This window comes from Haliotis cracherodii, unplaced genomic scaffold, assembly GCF_022045235.1.
Source record: "Haliotis cracherodii isolate W230 unplaced genomic scaffold, xgHalCrac1.p SCAF_12, whole genome shotgun sequence".
Taxonomy (NCBI): domain Eukaryota; kingdom Metazoa; phylum Mollusca; class Gastropoda; order Lepetellida; family Haliotidae; genus Haliotis; species Haliotis cracherodii.
Genome location: NW_027266267.1, coordinates 28,657,394 through 28,674,389, shown reverse-complemented (window position 1 = coordinate 28,674,389; position 16,996 = coordinate 28,657,394). Strand labels below are relative to the sequence as shown.

The 16,996-nt window shown below is 43.0% G+C and overlaps 2 protein-coding genes across 2 annotated transcripts; one reads left to right on the top strand and one right to left on the bottom strand.

The window, feature by feature from the left end:
* The first annotated feature begins 6,406 nt into the window (after positions 1–6,406).
* LOC139457265 (uncharacterized) lies at positions 6,407–6,862 on the top strand. Its single transcript, XM_071238670.1, has one exon. It carries the CDS (start codon positions 6,407–6,409, stop codon positions 6,860–6,862), a length of 456 nt encoding a protein of 151 aa, XP_071094771.1.
* A 3,643-nt stretch (positions 6,863–10,505) lies between these two features.
* On the bottom strand, positions 10,506–16,996 carry LOC139457263 (serine/arginine repetitive matrix protein 5-like). The gene is made up of 4 exons (XM_071238669.1): positions 16,990–16,996; positions 12,959–14,307; positions 11,949–12,749; positions 10,506–10,637 (listed from the first exon to the last, which is right to left on the bottom strand). The coding sequence occupies exons 1-4, from the start codon at positions 16,994–16,996 to the stop codon at positions 10,506–10,508; spliced, it is 2,289 nt and encodes a 762-aa protein (XP_071094770.1).

Here is a 16,996-nt window from a genome sequence, read left to right as displayed (position 1 = left end):
CTTTGCGAAGAGGTATCTGGTTGGCCACAAGGATGCTCATGAATATTCGTGTTCTCGGACTGAGGTAGTAGGTTGTATAGTTGAGAACTACACCCATTATAGGAGCACTGTACAACCTTCTAGCTTTCCCTGAGACATGACTCACAACTGCGGCGTCACCATGACGCACTGCAACATCTACGACGCTTTCCAGCAACAGTAAGTCACCGGAAAGGAAATAAAAACCTCAGCGCTGTACTTCTATCTATAGCCAGATTTGAAAATGGAAAAATGTTAAAGGATTCAGGAATTTATTTAGTATTTCTAACTAAGTACCTTTAGCAGGCAGTTTTGAAAACAATTTTGATATTGTTCAAAATTGTATTCTTTTAATGTTTTTATTTTTCGTAAATATTGAGGAATTGGGATTGATTTATTTTCAAATTGGGAATTTTACATCATTTGCTGCCTTGGGCCTCTAACCAGGTCTCGATAAATCCCTGTGATTCTAGTTTATTATTCTGGAACTGGTTTGTTATATGCTTGCTCTGATTGGTTGCGTCCAGCTTGAAGGAGTCAGCGGTTCCAAACAGTCAGTTACAGCATATTGCTTCAAAATTCAAAATTTCTAACTTACCATTTACAACTTTTTTATACTAAACTTGGTGAATTCATATCCATCCCATCAATCCTAAATATCTGATCATGGAACAGAATATTTCTATAAATATAATTCTATAAATATCAATACTTTCATCATAACCAAATGCATTGTGTTTTTACACAATACATTATTTTTGTCATTTGATGCATTTTATTGTTATATTATACGTTATTATGGGGCCCATCGTATTACATTATTACACAATGCATTAATAAATGAATATATTTCATGCAGTGGACGCAGACATTAATATTTTGAGTATGTGTCATTTCATGATCTCATTATATTCCTGACTAGTGTATTGCAAGCAGTATTCACGAATTGATTATGATCTCCCGGCACTGGCCTACAGGATAATAGTTAGTTGTCAGGCAAATAGTGTCTGGGGTCTGCCATAGTCATGGGTACATAATTGCTTATGAATTCCGTAATCTATATTATATTACGTATGATCAATTGTTTCTATAGAAGTCTGAATCTGTGCCCGTCATTGTAATTTGTGTCTACGAGAAACAAAGATTTCAACATCAGTACATGTCCTTTTCATTGAAAGCTGAATCTTGTTCCATAGGATATGGGGACCATCTCCTGGTCTAGTGGTAGAGCGTCCCCCCAGAGTGTGGAAGGTCAGGTATTCGATCCTGGTTGTGTCATACCAAAAGACGTTAAAATATGGTGCTTGTTGCTACCATGCCTGGCATCGGCATTAAGTGACATACACGTCGCAATATAAGTGCAATAATCTTGGAACGTGATGTTAAATCCCATTTCACCTCAGCTCACCTTCCTCACCTCATCTCAACTTAGGAAAGGTTGGCAAATGTTTATATAGACTTTAATGATTGACTATGAATATTAATGTGGCTAAAGCCTTGAATTCATAATGTTGAGAAGGTATTTGGAATGTCCCTCCAGGCCGTGGACTAAAAGGTCAACCATCTATGAGAGATGTATTCACAACATATGCTATTTCGTAGACAGACAATTCTTGAAATAACAATCATTCCCTTGGCTGTTTTTGAAAATCTACTCCATCCAAATTTTGCTGTCCTCAGTTGATGGTATATTCCGTTAACCTTGACTGAAATTTGGAGTTTTGGACTGAAACTGAGACATATTCTTTAGGGTAGTCATTAACTGTTAGGTAGGGTAGCCTTGTGGTTGAAGCATTGGCTTGTCAAGCTGTAGACCCGGGTTCAATTCCCCCACATGATGTGAAGCCCATTTCTGGTGTCCCCTGCCATGATATTGCTGGATTATTGCTAAAAGTGGCATAAAACAATACTCATGCACTACATTATACGATTTGAATTGACAGACAGTGTGAACAGGCCCTCTTGAAGAGCTTCCTCTAGATGTTTTTCTACTGTGTCAGTAGGGGTTAATTAGGTCATGGAATTGCAGCTAATTAGGTCATTGGCCACACTGTTGGGATGGGGCTCAGAATGTCTTCCATCTTGTGATTTTATATATATATACGATATCACTCATTTGCTCAATTTCGGTATTACAGCTTCATTTGGTTTGATATGCTAGAATGTTTTGAAAATCCAAGCAAACAGGTTATAAAATAAAGAAATACACAGGCTATGTCTTTCAACAATTTGAAAATGTCAGTCTTTACGCTATTGTGTAGCAGTACATTTATTTGATTGTTATGAAATGCAGACTTTGTTGTGTATATATAATCGTCAACCTTGTCGCTATAGTGTATACAGTGTGTATACACCAAGAAATATTGAACACTCACCAAGTGTATACATCCCTGCACACAAGCTACTGTATAGCAGTGGCAATCACCTATATAGCTCAGCACTCTAGTTGATCTATTTATATTACCAGTCAATAACTGATGTATCATATACATAACCCTACATAGCATAACCTCAGTATAATGCTAGCCTCATTATAAGAACATTAATTCTAAAGAGAAACACATGGTGTAATTACGTTGTATTTAGTTACTGATGGTGGTGGTGGTGTCTTACTTTAAGGAGTCTTGTCTCTTATGACTGAGAGTTATAGTGATCAAGAGATTGACATTTGTATTTCATTACATCTCTAGATATCATAATCCCTGTCCATTTAATAGACCGTATTGTGTGTCAGACACTGACTTTAGGTAGGCAAGACACTAGAGTCTTTAGGTGGTGAATAGACCAGTGTCATGTTTAAGATATTGACTGCATAGGTATGCATGACACCTGACTTTTTAACTGGTGATTTACTCGCCATTATGTCACAGACACTGGTCGCTGTCATATTGCTTGAATATTTCCAAATGTGGCATTAACAAACTAAAAGTGATTCTGTATTTAGTGAAAACACCGATATGTTGTTGATAGCCATGTGAGTCTGTCAAATACCAATGATATTGCCTGTGGCTGCTTGTTTAATAAACATTGTAAATGCAAGCACACCTTCTGTATTTGTACCTGAGACCAGACATTCCAATTGGTCAGCTCTGGAAATATCTTCTTGTGATATAATTACTTTGTTCATTTTGGAAATACATTTGAAAATAATTATTTGGTGAGACGATTAGCTGCATCACTATTGCTGCAGACTCTTAACTGATGCTTTTCTTGCTTACAGGATGAAGAGTCTTCAAGGTCTACCTGGTTGTCATGGTGACAGATAACACAGGTGAGTCCACAGCTTGAGATATCTTTGTACAAAGGCTGTCAAATATCTGACTGAGGGACAAAAAGAGTTTTTTTAATAGAAGCATGGCTAGATAGTGACCAGTGAAACCTCTTTTGACATTTCCATGGCATCCGGAATCACACACTGACTGACTCAATCACTCACTGGCTCCTTCAGTAAGTTCAGTGCGGTGAGCTACAGTGCCTTTGACAATCACAGACAGTTTGTGGAGAATCCAGTAATCTGATACCCTGCCTCAGCTCTTCCACCTCACTGCTCTGTCCTGCTGACAACCATGGCCCGTCACAGTCCATTAGACAGAAGGTCAAGTTAGGCCAGATTAGAGATTTTCCAAGGGAATACAATATATTTGTGTTGCCAACTTAGTTCCTCTTATACAGGCCAGGCACCTGGTTTGTTCCAGTGTAGTTCTGTGAGTCTGCTTGTGTCAAGCTCTGTAGAGGGTAAGGAAATCTGGAATGTCTGCTGACAACACCTTACTGACCTCCTTGGAGTTGCAACTGTCTGACAAAACATGATCCTCCTTGATAGGCACGTTGCACTGGAGTACATTCAGTGAGGTGTCTCCGCTGCTTAAAACCCTTACCAATGAAGGACCGGAACAGAATAGGTCTTTAGCAACCCATGCTTGCCGTAAGAGGCGACTAACAGGATTGGGTGGTCAGGCTCGCTGACTTGGTTGGTGCATGTCATCGTATCTTAATTGCATGGATCGATGCTCATGATGTCAATCACAGGTTTGTCTGGTCCAGACTCGATTATTTACAGACCGCCTTCATATATTGGAATATTGCTGAGTGCAACGGTAAACAATGAAGAACAAAAGTGTAATAATGCTAGAATATTGCCATTTGGCAAATAAGCCCCAATACACATAAAGAGGAGGTTTGAAGCTATTGGTAATTCTAGAGATTCAATGTTGAGAATGAATCTCTAGAAACTTTGGGTGGTCGGGGAACACAACCTGAACATGGCAAGTGTTGAAGGCTTAGTGCGTCTCAACATGACCGGGAAGAGACACATCATATCAATGATTGCCACAGCATGGATGAGCCAGCCGAACTCATTGCTCAACTGTCACAGTCATCTCAGGGTATGTGACCATCATTCTTTCTCAGGTTGTGATGGTTTTCTATGCTGTAATGAGGACTATGGTTGTTTGCCAGTTCTGAGTTGTGACGATGTCGTGAATGATCCGTGCTGATGGAGCTGGTGTGGGAGCAGGCCGCTGACTTCACCATTATCTGGACAACATGCCATCTGTGATGCAGGGAATTGCTTGGAAGACATCTTGACGTTTCGAAGTTATTAAAACACACATTTACTAAGGAGTATTCGCCACTTTTTTATGAGCAAGTGAAAGTTTTACAATGTGGTTGGCAGTTGTGAAGCAGATGATGATTATGTCCTCTGTGAATACAAATATAAATAGGATAGAAAAAATAATATTCACGATGTGAGTGTTGATTCGGTTACTGCTTCAAGACAATTTTTTCTCTGAAGGAAGGAAACACACATCTGTCATGGAGTTTTGTTTATAAACCTGAGGCAAAATTGTTTTCTAACAATATTTTATGAAACAAATTATTTTAAATCCCCCTTACAATCCCCATCCATTCCCTCCCGTCCCATCCAATCACCACCCATTCCATCCCATCCAATCACCACCCATTCCATCCCATCCAATCACCACCCATTCCATCCCATCCAATCACCACCCATTCCATCACATCCAATCACCACCCATTCCATCCCGTCCAATCACCACTCATTCCATCACATCCAATCACCACCCATTCCATCCCATCCAATCACCACTCATTCCATCACATCCAATCACCACCCATTCCATCCCATCCCACCCACTCCATCCCATCCCACCCACTCCATCCCATCCAATCCCCCGAATGGTCAGTTACTTTGTATCAACTATCACAATCAATAGAAGACTGGAGTAACAGTAGGGCTATTCATGGCCATGTTGTAGGGCAGCCAATATCCTGTAGCCATTGCAGATATGTATTACATTCATTTCTCAATGTGACAGTTCTTAAGAGGAAGAACCAACCTCCACAACTTGTGTTCCACAAATAGATGTTGTTCTGTTTATTTCCTGCTGATTAATGTATATAGATAGTAAACATGGGTACACAGAATCAGCAACTTTAGTAGCAGTAGAAATACATTTAGTCCACTAGTCCTTAAAATGATATAGCGAAACCCTTAAATATGGCCAATTTCTACTAGTCTGTATGATATCTTAATTATTGGCACTTCGGCAAGGACTACAAGACTAGTGCTAGGTTTCTAACGCTGTTTAGGCTAAAGTCCATGGCCCAAGTCTTGTAGAGTTTCTAGTGTAGAAAGATCAGCTTTTCCCCGTCCATACGCCAAGACATCTACTGAAAACAGTGCTGTATGCAAGTCCAGGCTGGTGGACTCCAAGTTATTGACCCTCACTGGGGATGGGGATACGTATCGTATCACATGGTACCACTGGTACTGTTGAATATCCCTACACACACACTGCTGAATCGGCAGTATCGGACACAGCTGTCTCCAGGCCAATCTACTGCAAACGTCCGTAATAGTGCTGATTCATCATATTGATCGTGGCGGTGGCTGCGAAGCTCGCTTTTGTAGATTCCTCCTCGCAGCAACGTCAGCGCGATCATTTCTATATTCAACGTCGGGGGCGTCAAATTAACCGTAGTCATTCACCCACTGACATGATCTTCCAAGGCCAGAGCTTGCCTGCAACAGAAGAGCATGCTTGTTCAATAATCTACACAGACAGAGAGAGGGAAAATGTAGTTGTTTGACGGGATGGACACGCTGGCCTGACTAGCAGTATATAGACATCATTGGCAGATATCCCCGACAGGCTGTCCGAGGCCATACTGGCGGAGGCAAAGGGAAAAAATGGCCAAGAAAAGTAAGGATGTTAGAGAAAAAGGGGAAAGATTCATTTGGGAAAAGGAATAAGAAGGGGGGGGGGGGGGGACTGATTGAGATTGGGAAGGGCATTGTTCAGATGGAAGGGGCACTGGTGGAGATGGAAGGGGCACTGGTGGAGGTGGGAAGGGCATTGTTCAGATGGAAGGGGCACTGGTGGAGATGGAAGGGGCACTGGTGGAGGTGGGAAGGGCACTGGTGGAGGTGGGAGGGGCACTGGTAGAGATGGAAGGGGCACTGGTGGAGGTGGGAGGGGCACTGGTGGAGGTGGGAGGGGCACTGGTAGAGATGGAAGGGGCACTGGTGGAGGTGGGAAGGGCACTGGTGGAGGTGGGAGGGGCACTGGTAGAGATGGAAGGGGCACTGGTGGAGGTGGGAGGGGCACTAGTGGAGGTGGAAGGGGCACTGGTGGAGCAGGGGGTGGGCATCGATGGAGGTGGGAGGGGCACTGGTAGAGATGGAAGGGGCACTGGTGGAGGAGGGTGGGGCACTGGTGAAGGAGGGAGGGGCACTGGTAGACATGGAAGGGGCACTGGTAGAGATGGAAGGGGCACTGATGGAGGTGGGAGGGACATTGGTGGAGGAGGAAGGGGCTGATGAAGATGGAAGGCAGTGATTAAGGCAGCCTATATGTTGCTGTATGACTGAAGAAGGGCACTGATGACAGTAAGGGCTCTGTTCTAAGACACACCGTCTGTGGCAGACATGAACAGTCTCTCTGCCATCTGACATTACTGGCCACTACATTGATCTGCCCAGCTGTCACAACGAATATCATTAGAGGGATAAACCAAACAGTTGTCTTCTACACATCAGGAGTATAGATTTCACACATATATTCACTGATTTGCTTACAGTGGTATTGAATTATCCATTTGTCTGAAGTGAAATAGGTGATTTATCAAAGCCTCAGCCATGTGATACACATCAGTGGTACAATGTCCTTATATCAAAGTATATTTAATAGTAAGGCAAGGTGAGGTGAGGTGAAATGGGCTTTAACTATTAGTTCAAGATTATTGCTCTTGAATAGCGACATTCATGTGCGTGCGTGCGTGGGTGCGTGCGTGCGTGCGTGCGTGCATGCATGTGTGTGGCTGCTTGTACTAGTTCGAACTAATGCCGATTTTATAGTGCTAGCTCACTGAGATACCATGCCGCTGTTTAACATGAATACCCCCTTCAGACAAAGTATACTGACTCCGAGCAGACTCGTGTTATGGTACAATACAGCCAGGGATCAAACCACTGACTTTCCACTTCCCCTAAACCAGCTAACTTTCAGCATATTTTGGAAAAAAAACATTCTCATCCCTTGACACACTTTTTTAACTGAAATATAGTTCGGGGAAGTGTTAAACCAAATTCAATCACTCCCTCATGGCCACATTTTATTCATCGGAAGGAAACTCTACTATAAACTAAATGAACAAACACACTTTCCGCTGGGCCACAGGTGTTGCTGTGAAGCTGATGTCTGGCTCAGAGGACAATTACAAGCATCCAGTAATACCATCTGCACCAGTTATAAACCTATCAGTTTGAGGTCACAAAGTTTGACATTAACTATTTATCAATGTGACAGCTTGTAAGGCCTCAGTTTGCTTTGGGTATTACAAATTGAATATCTGTCAGCCCTTGCTCAACAACTTTGTCTTTTAACTGATTTGTGGGTGTGTCATCGGAACAGTTATATGTAGTAACAGAAAATGTCAAAGGAGGTGCTTAAAGATGAGATGTTTTCACATAGACGGATGAGATTGATATGAGCAAACTGAATTTCTATCATTATATTATTTTGATATAGCTGTATACCATTAGCTTCGTCTTTTGAATTTAGGTGTCAGCTTGAGCTTCAGCAAAACTTCTCAATAGAACACCTGATTCTTTATTATTACGACAAGACATGACACAACAGATTAACTATAATAATAGGAAAAAATCAGGTGTTCTTTAACTTCATTTGTGTAGTATAGCTAGAATTGCAGAGAGTTGCATTGAACAACACGCATGCAGGCACGCACGCACGCACGCACGCACGCACGCACGCACACAGAGTAGATTGGCTCTCTTACTAATGTCACATCACAAGGGGGAGAATATGTTAGATATCATGTTGCCATGGAGAAAACATCTTAATGCCCTGATCTGTTGTGTTCTGACATCACTTAGCCTAAGTGTGACATGATGACAGGATGCTATCACCTTTAGTCATTCAACAACGCTCTCCAATGACCGCACGTAAGAACCACTTCACAAACAATGAAACCAATCGCGCTATAAGGTCTTGGTTTGAGCCAAAAACCCTCAGGTAAAACTGGTTATCAACGTTCTGGATTATTGTTTAGTTTTCTTGAAATAGCCTTGATTTTGAGAGTACCTGATCTCTACATTTTACCAAAGATTGTGTATTTGAAATCACCAAAACAGCATGAAAAGCCTTGAAGTTAAACTTCATCATAGTTACTTTGGACAAATATTTTTATGTTGTCATTTCTTTTTCATCAAAATGTTGTTGAACTGTCAAAAAAGACTTGCAGCCGATCATTGATGAGATCTATTTTAGTTATAGATTGAGAGTTACTTCCTTGAGTATTTGGTAGATCTTGTACAAAGGAAAATTACCAATGTGGCCCTGTGCCTTCGGCCAACCAGCCATGCACATGATAATTATGTATGACTTCTATTTGGGTGATTCTGTGCTAAATTTAAGAAATTATGACTTTAATTTGGCTATTATCTTTGTTACAAAATGCCATGAAAGTGTAGTTTTCAAACCCGGAAATTATAAAAGGCCTTGCATTTGAGTGAAGCATAGGCCACTCACATGTACACAGTCTCATTGGGTGTTCATGTTATTCTTTGGGTATATTCAAACTGCTTGGGTAAGGTCTATTTGGATGTTTAAATATCCTTGTGTTATGGGTCTTCGGACACTTTTGAATGTTCACAACTTTGTCACCAATCACATGAACAACTGTAAAACATCTCACTCACTCACTCACGCACTCACTCACTCACTCACATAAGCAAACGTTATCTTAAAAACAACCCATCATAATATAGCTGGAATATTGCTGAGTGTGGCCTTATACATCAAACAAACAAACATCATGTGTTCTTACAACAAGGGTGCCATCTTGAAAGCGACATTTGTATAAGCGTGTGGGGTGTGCGAGTGCATGTGGTGTGCGAGTGCGTGTGGTGTGTGTGTGTGCATGCATGCGTGTGGCGTGTGTGTGTGCGTGAGTGTGAGATGCTGCACACAGCTTGTAAAGATCGGTAAGGTGGTATGGTGTTCGAGTACCAGGTTGTTTGATTATGTTATAATGCAACAGATGAAATAACCAGTTTATCAATGTGTTCCTGTTTGATCAATATTACCCTCTTCTATCATTGTCCTGTTTTACATGCATCAAAGCAGCAGTTTCGTTAATCAAAACTAACACCAATCTTTAAAGTCATTCAAGGAGGTAAATATTAATGGTCCTAACCTAGGGTCATCTGAGTGGTACAGTGTTACACTGGAATCCCCTCCTCTGAGACCTCAATAGAAGAGTGTCCTTCCTGCCGTCTTTTACCATGTGTTTGACTTAAAGTGCTATCCTTACTTAAAAGATGTCTGCTATACGGATTCATCTTCGGATGCTATTTTCCTGAAAACCTATTGACAGTAGGCTCATGCTCTTCCTAACAGACAGACACTTAACCGACGCCACTATGCAAATTTGGTACACATCTGAGAGAATCCCCCAAAGCATGATGGCTGCTTTAGTGTTGGCCCATAGTTTGAACACAGCACTTAGCGGTGCTTAAATCATTGCACTCGTTAGGCGGAGCTGGATTCATTCCTTTTTACGATAGCACAGAAGCTTTGATCTTGAAGAACTGTCGATGTGGTCACATCAAAATGGCACTCGAAGCTCGTGTTGTAAGAGTAACTCCGCGACCTGACAGACTCGAGTCTCGGTGACGGTAATGCCACCAGTCGACCCTGAAATTGATTAATGAATCTATCAGTATTAAATATAACCGCCATAATCGTGGCTGTAGGTTGGTCACGTCAGGGTTGAGTCTCAAGTTTCATAACGCTGTAATATGTTAAGCTACTTCTTGAAATGATAATAAAGGCTTATTATCTAAAACAATGTGGAAATTATCAAGTTGGTCATAAATCGTTGGCTGAAACTGGGCTGAGACTCTGTGATGAGAGGATAGAAAAGGGAGAGTTTGTCTGGCATCAGCCGATGGGACTTCCTGGTTTGCTGAGAGTGTCAGTGGTCAGGAGCACAGGGTGTGGCTGAGACTCTGTGATGAGAGGATAGCAAAGGGAGAGCTTGTCTGGCATCAGCCGATGGGACTTCCTGGTTTGCTGAGAGTGTCAGTGGTCAGGAGCACAGGGTGATTTGAAAAACTTAAAGCCTTCTTTATTGGGGGAATTCTTTTTTACAACAGTAAGTTATTTTGGTTATCTGCTGCGAAAATTGATTTTGATGCTTGAAATTCATAACTGATACTTTTTCTTGAGAATTAATTAAACTTTACAGAAGAACGAGTTTTATTTTATGACGCTTTTAGCAGTATTCCAGCATGTAATTTCAGAGGAAACAAGAATGGGCTTCACATGGTGTTCCATGTATTTGGATGTGGATGTTGGGATGAGTGTGTGGATTTAGACAGAGCTTTGTACTGGGTGGGGGTTGGGTGTGTAGATTTAGACAGAGCTTTGTACTGGGTGGGGGTTGGGTGTGTAGATACAGAGCTTTGTACTGGGTGGGGGTTGGGTGTGTAGATACAGAGCTTTGTACTGGGTGGGGTGTGTGGATTTAGACAGAGCTTTGTACTGGGTGGGGGTTGGGTGTGTAGATACAGAGCTTTGTACTGGGTGGGGTTGGGTGTGTAGATTTAGACAGAGCTTTGTACTGGGTGGGGGTTGGGTGTGTAGATACAGAGCTTTGTACTGGGTGGGGGTTGGGTGTGTAGATTTAGACAGAGCTTTGTACTGGGTGGGGGTTGGGTGTGTAGATACAGAGCTTTGTACTGGGTGGGGGTTGGGTGTGTAGATTTAGACAGAGCTTTGTACTGCGTGGGGGTTGGGTGTGTAGATTTGACAGAGCTTTGTACTAGGTGGGGGTTGGGTGTGTGGATTTAGACAGAGCTTTGTACTGCGTGGGGGTTGGGTGTGTAGATTTAGACAGAGCTTTGTACTGGGTGGGGGTTGGGTGTGTAGATTTAGACAGAGCTTTGTACTGGGTGGGGGTTGGGTGTGTAGATTTAGACAGAGCTTTGTACTGGGTGGGGGTTGGGTGTGTAGATTTAGACAGAGCTTTGTACTGGGTGGGGGTTGGGTGTGTAGATTTAGACAGAGCTTTGTACTGGGTGGGGGTTGGGTGTGTGGATTTAGATAGAGCTTTGTACTGCGTGGGGGTTGGGTGTGTAGATTTAGAAAGAGCTATGTACTGGGTGGGGTTTGGCTGTGTAGATTTAGAAAGAGCTATGTACTGGGTGGGGGTTGGGCTTTTGAGTTGGGGTGGGGTGTGTGGATTTAGACAGAGCTATGTACTGGTTGGGGGTTGGGCTGTGAGCTTGGGGTGGGGTGTGTAGATTTAGACAGAGCTTTGTACTGGTTGGGGATGGGGTGTGAGTCGGGGTGGGGTGTTTGGATTTAGACAGAGCTTTGTACTGGGTGGGGGTGGGGCTGTGAGTTCAGCTTGGGGTGTGTGGATTTAGAAAGAGCTTTGTACTGGTTGGGGTGTGTGGATTTAGACAGAGCTATGTACTGGGTGGGTGTGGGGTGTGTGGATTTAGACAGAGCTATGTACTGGGTGGGTGTGGGGTGTGTGGATTTAGACAGAGCTATGTACTGGGTGGGTGTGGGGTGTGTGGATTTAGACAGAGCTTTGTACTGGGTGGGGTGTGTGGATTTAGACAGAGCTATGTACTGGGTGGGGATGGGGTGTGTGGATTTAGACAGAGCTTTGTACTGGGTGGGGTGTGTGGATTTAGACAGAGCTTTGTACTGGGTGGGGTGTGTGGATTTAGACAGAGCTTTGTACTGGGTGGGGTGTGTGGATTTAGACAGAGCTTTGTACTGGGTGGGGTGTGTGGATTTAGACAGAGCTATGTACTGGGTGGGGTGTGTGGATTTAGACAGAGCTTTGTACTGGGTGGGGTGTGTGGATTTAGACAGAGCTATGTACTGGGTGGGGTGTGTGGATTTAGACAGAGCTTTGTACTGGGTGGGGTGTGTGGATTTAGACAGAGCTTTGTACTGGGTGGGGTGTGTGGATTTAGACAGAGCTATGTACTGGGTGGGGATGGGGTGTGTGGATTTAGACAGAGCTTTGTACTGGGTGGGGTGTGTGGATTTAGACAGAGCTATGTACTGGGTGGGTGTGGGGTGTGTGGATTTAGACAGAGCTATGTACTGGGTGGGTGTGGGGTGTGTGGATTTAGAAAGAGCTATGTACTGGGTGGGGTTTGGCTGTGTAGATTTAGAAAGAGCTATGTACTGGGTGGGGGTTGGGCTTTTGAGTTGGGGTGGGGTGTGTGGATTTAGACAGAGCTATGTACTGGTTGGGGGTTGGGCTGTGAGCTTGGGGTGGGGTGTGTAGATTTAGACAGAGCTTTGTACTGGTTGGGGATGGGGTGTGAGTCGGGGTGGGGTGTTTGGATTTAGACAGAGCTTTGTACTGGGTGGGGGTGGGGCTGTGAGTTCAGCTTGGGGTGTGTGGATTTAGAAAGAGCTTTGTACTGGTTGGGGTGTGTGGATTTAGACAGAGCTATGTACTGGGTGGGGTGTGTGGATTTAGACAGAGCTATGTACTGGGTGGGGTGTGTGGATTTAGACAGAGCTATGTACTGGGTGGGGTGTGTGGATTTAGACAGAGCTATGTACTGGGTGGGTGTGGGGTGTGTGGATTTAGACAGAGCTATGTACTGGGTGGGTGTGGGGTGTGTGGATTTAGACAGAGCTTTGTACTGGGTGGGGTGTGTGGATTTAGACAGAGCTATGTACTGGGTGGGGATGGGGTGTGTGGATTTAGACAGAGCTTTGTACTGGGTGGGGTGTGTGGATTTAGACAGAGCTTTGTACTGGGTGGGGTGTGTGGATTTAGACAGAGCTTTGTACTGGGTGGGGTGTGTGGATTTAGACAGAGCTTTGTACTGGGTGGGGTGTGTGGATTTAGACAGAGCTATGTACTGGGTGGGGTGTGTGGATTTAGACAGAGCTTTGTACTGGGTGGGGTGTGTGGATTTAGACAGAGCTATGTACTGGGTGGGGTGTGTGGATTTAGACAGAGCTTTGTACTGGGTGGGGTGTGTGGATTTAGACAGAGCTTTGTACTGGGTGGGGTGTGTGGATTTAGACAGAGCTATGTACTGGGTGGGGATGGGGTGTGTGGATTTAGACAGAGCTTTGTACTGGGTGGGGTGTGTGGATTTAGACAGAGCTATGTACTGGGTGGGTGTGGGGTGTGTGGATTTAGACAGAGCTATGTACTGGGTGGGTGTGGGGTGTGTGGATTTAGACAGAGCTTTGTACTGGGTGGGGGTTGGGTGTGTGGATTTAGACAGAGCTATGTACTGGGTGGGGATGGGGTGTGTGGATTTAGACAGAGCTTTGTACTGGGTGGGGTGTGTGGATTTAGACAGAGCTTTGTACTGGGTGGGGTGTGTGGATTTAGACAGAGCTTTGTACTGGGTGGGGTGTGTGGATTTAGACAGAGCTTTGTACTGGGTGGGGTGTGTGGATTTAGACAGAGCTATGTACTGGGTGGGGTGTGTGGATTTAGACAGAGCTTTGTACTGGGTGGGGTGTGTGGATTTAGACAGAGCTATGTACTGGGTGGGGTGTGTGGATTTAGACAGAGCTTTGTACTGGGTGGGGTGTGTGGATTTAGACAGAGCTTTGTACTGGGTGGGGTGTGTGGATTTAGACAGAGCTTTGTACTGGGTGGGGTGTATGGATTTAGACAGCGCTATGTACTGGGTGGGGGTGGGGCTGTGAGTTAGGGTGGGGTGTTTGGATTTAAACAGAGCTTCAAACAAAACTTATCTAGCTATTAATTCAACAACAGTCTTCAAACTGACTTTAAGGGAGATTATTTTTAACATAGGGTCACAAAATACTATTGCATGCAGTATTCCTGAACAAAATCAGGCGCTGTTGTTGTTAAGGTACATGTCAGTAATGGCGGCTCTGACATGGGGACAGTTTTGAGTTTATTGTATCGACAATAATTTGTCATCACGTCTACATAATTCCTCAACTTCTATCTTATCAGCCCTAATTCGACCTCCGGAGCCGAGACCAACTTCAGTTAATATTGTTTCACAATTGTGATAAGTCTCAAGAAGAACATGTTGTCATCGCAGGTGTTGAAAACACATTCTACACATATCACCCAAGTGGTGTTTGTCTGGGTAGTTGATTATTTCACAGTCTACAGATGATTCAGATGATTCACAAGGTCTTTTTCTCAGATTAAAAAACAAGTGTATATACTGAACAAAAATAGTTTTAGATCATGACATATTATTATACAACATACACATTTGAAGAAACTCACTCAGTCTTCTCAACAATACATCTCCAAAAATATTCATAATCCATAACTTTTTTGGTGCCTAGCTATCAGTTGATATTTGGAAATAATTTAGAACTATTATTTCTCATATCTACTTCACGTAAACTATTCACAGATATGTGACCCATTATGTCCAAGGTGTAGCGCACACTATTACAGACAGCTGGGACTCGCAGACAAAAGGCATTAATATTAATCCGTGATAATAGATGAACTTTAGATATCATGTTGTATTCATCATGAAAGTATTTTATCAAAAACACTAAAATTTGCATGTATTTGTATCAAATTCTAAAATTCAAAGTTTAGAAATATGATTGGAGATAAACATAGAAGCTGTTTGTAGAAGAAGATGTGGGTTTGCATGTTCATGTCCATTCAGTGGAATCTGTACATATAAATAACAAATGAGTATCACTTTAACTAGTTCAAACTAAACCGAACACGGTTACAGAATGGCGCTCAGCTTGCAGACTACCAATAGGGGGCGCTGTGCATGAATGGCAGTCGAGGCGATGAACACTCGTACTACTACAGCGGCATACAAGACTGGTACACATTCCCGGATCGAGCTTTCCCTCGTGATTCGGTGCTTACCTGGACAAAAACAGATTGGCTTTTAAATAGCCAAGCTTTTAACTTCTCATGAGATATGGGTACGATTGTTGGTTTTACTACGGAGAGCGGAGTATTGATCAGAATGGCTTGGTGCGGGAGACTGAGAGAGTCGTGGAGGCTGTAGCTGACTATTGACCCGGTGGAAGGATGCTGGTCGTGGGGATTGTACGAGAGCTTCTGGGGATGTGCCGTGGCTTTGGCAGTGTGGAGGATAGGTCGTGGGGATTGTACAAGTGCTTCAGGGAATTGGTGCAGGTAATGTAAAAGGGGCTGAAACTTTTGCCCCCATTCTCAAGCCAAGCAATTTCTGTTTGGTTTCATAAGCTCAGGTTATAATTGTACGGCGAGAATCTTCCTTGTTCACAGAGGTTTGGGTAGAGCCTAAAGGGCGTCTCCACCGCCTGCTGGCCATTTCATTTGAGGCCTTGACAGAGATCTAGAACAGTTGTGTATTTATCAAATTTTATGTACAATATGCACCAAAAATCGCCATTAAATGTTGGCAGTCCAGAATGTTTTAGACTAACAAACAAAAGTAACGAAAGGGTCAACATAAGAGTGGTACTGTTGACTGGTGGATTGTCAACTTAGTAACTTTATCTCCCAGCCATCAGGCATGCAACTTTTCAAAACTGACGACCTGTCAGCAAAATAGACCGTCTCGGACTGTCGGGCAGGCACGTATGCTAAACACTGAATTTGGTCAACTGCAAAATATTAACATCTGACAGACCAAGTGCTTCGTTGAGTCAGGGTCTGCAGCTTCTACAGGCTGTGGTTCCTAATGGCATTCTTATTTTACTTCAAATGCTCTCTGTAAGACCCAATACTGACAAACCACAGTTCTTATACAGAACAAATCTGGGATTCAAACCCACCCCCACCTCATTCAGCTAGGACACAGCTCTATCAGCAAATGACAGGTATGCTAAACACTGCCATAACCAAGTTAATTTTGAGTTGCTTTAATATGAATACGCATTAAAAACCCAGTAATATACCAACACTGTACGTAGTTAGCCTATTTCTGATTGCATACCCGTATGAGAAGCCAATTAATCAGGAACCTAGTGTATGCAAAAAAATACTGACAGTCCTGTAAAGTTTCCGTCTTTGTAGGTGGCGTTGGGACGCTAATTGGAAGAGGGCACTTAGTACGGTACATGGATGTTAAAAAGTGATGAAATATAGCAGTCATCCTGCATGTCATTTTGATGCCTCAAATTTGCAATTTCATATTAAGATCTTGCTGGGACTTGCGCCTGTTGGAAACACTTGGATCACTCGTTATGGGAGATATTTAACAGCCTTTGTTTAATAGCATCAGTTTAGTAGCTTGAAAATGATCTCTGAATGTATGACTGTATTCTAGTGTTGAAATAACATGCTTATTTAATGGAGAGTTGTTGATGGTGTTTTAAGACTTGTCTCATACCTAAATTTAATTGAAAATTTAAACGGTTTTACACAACAATTATTTGAGAAAAAATTGACACTGTGTAACGAGTTCTATACCTGACAT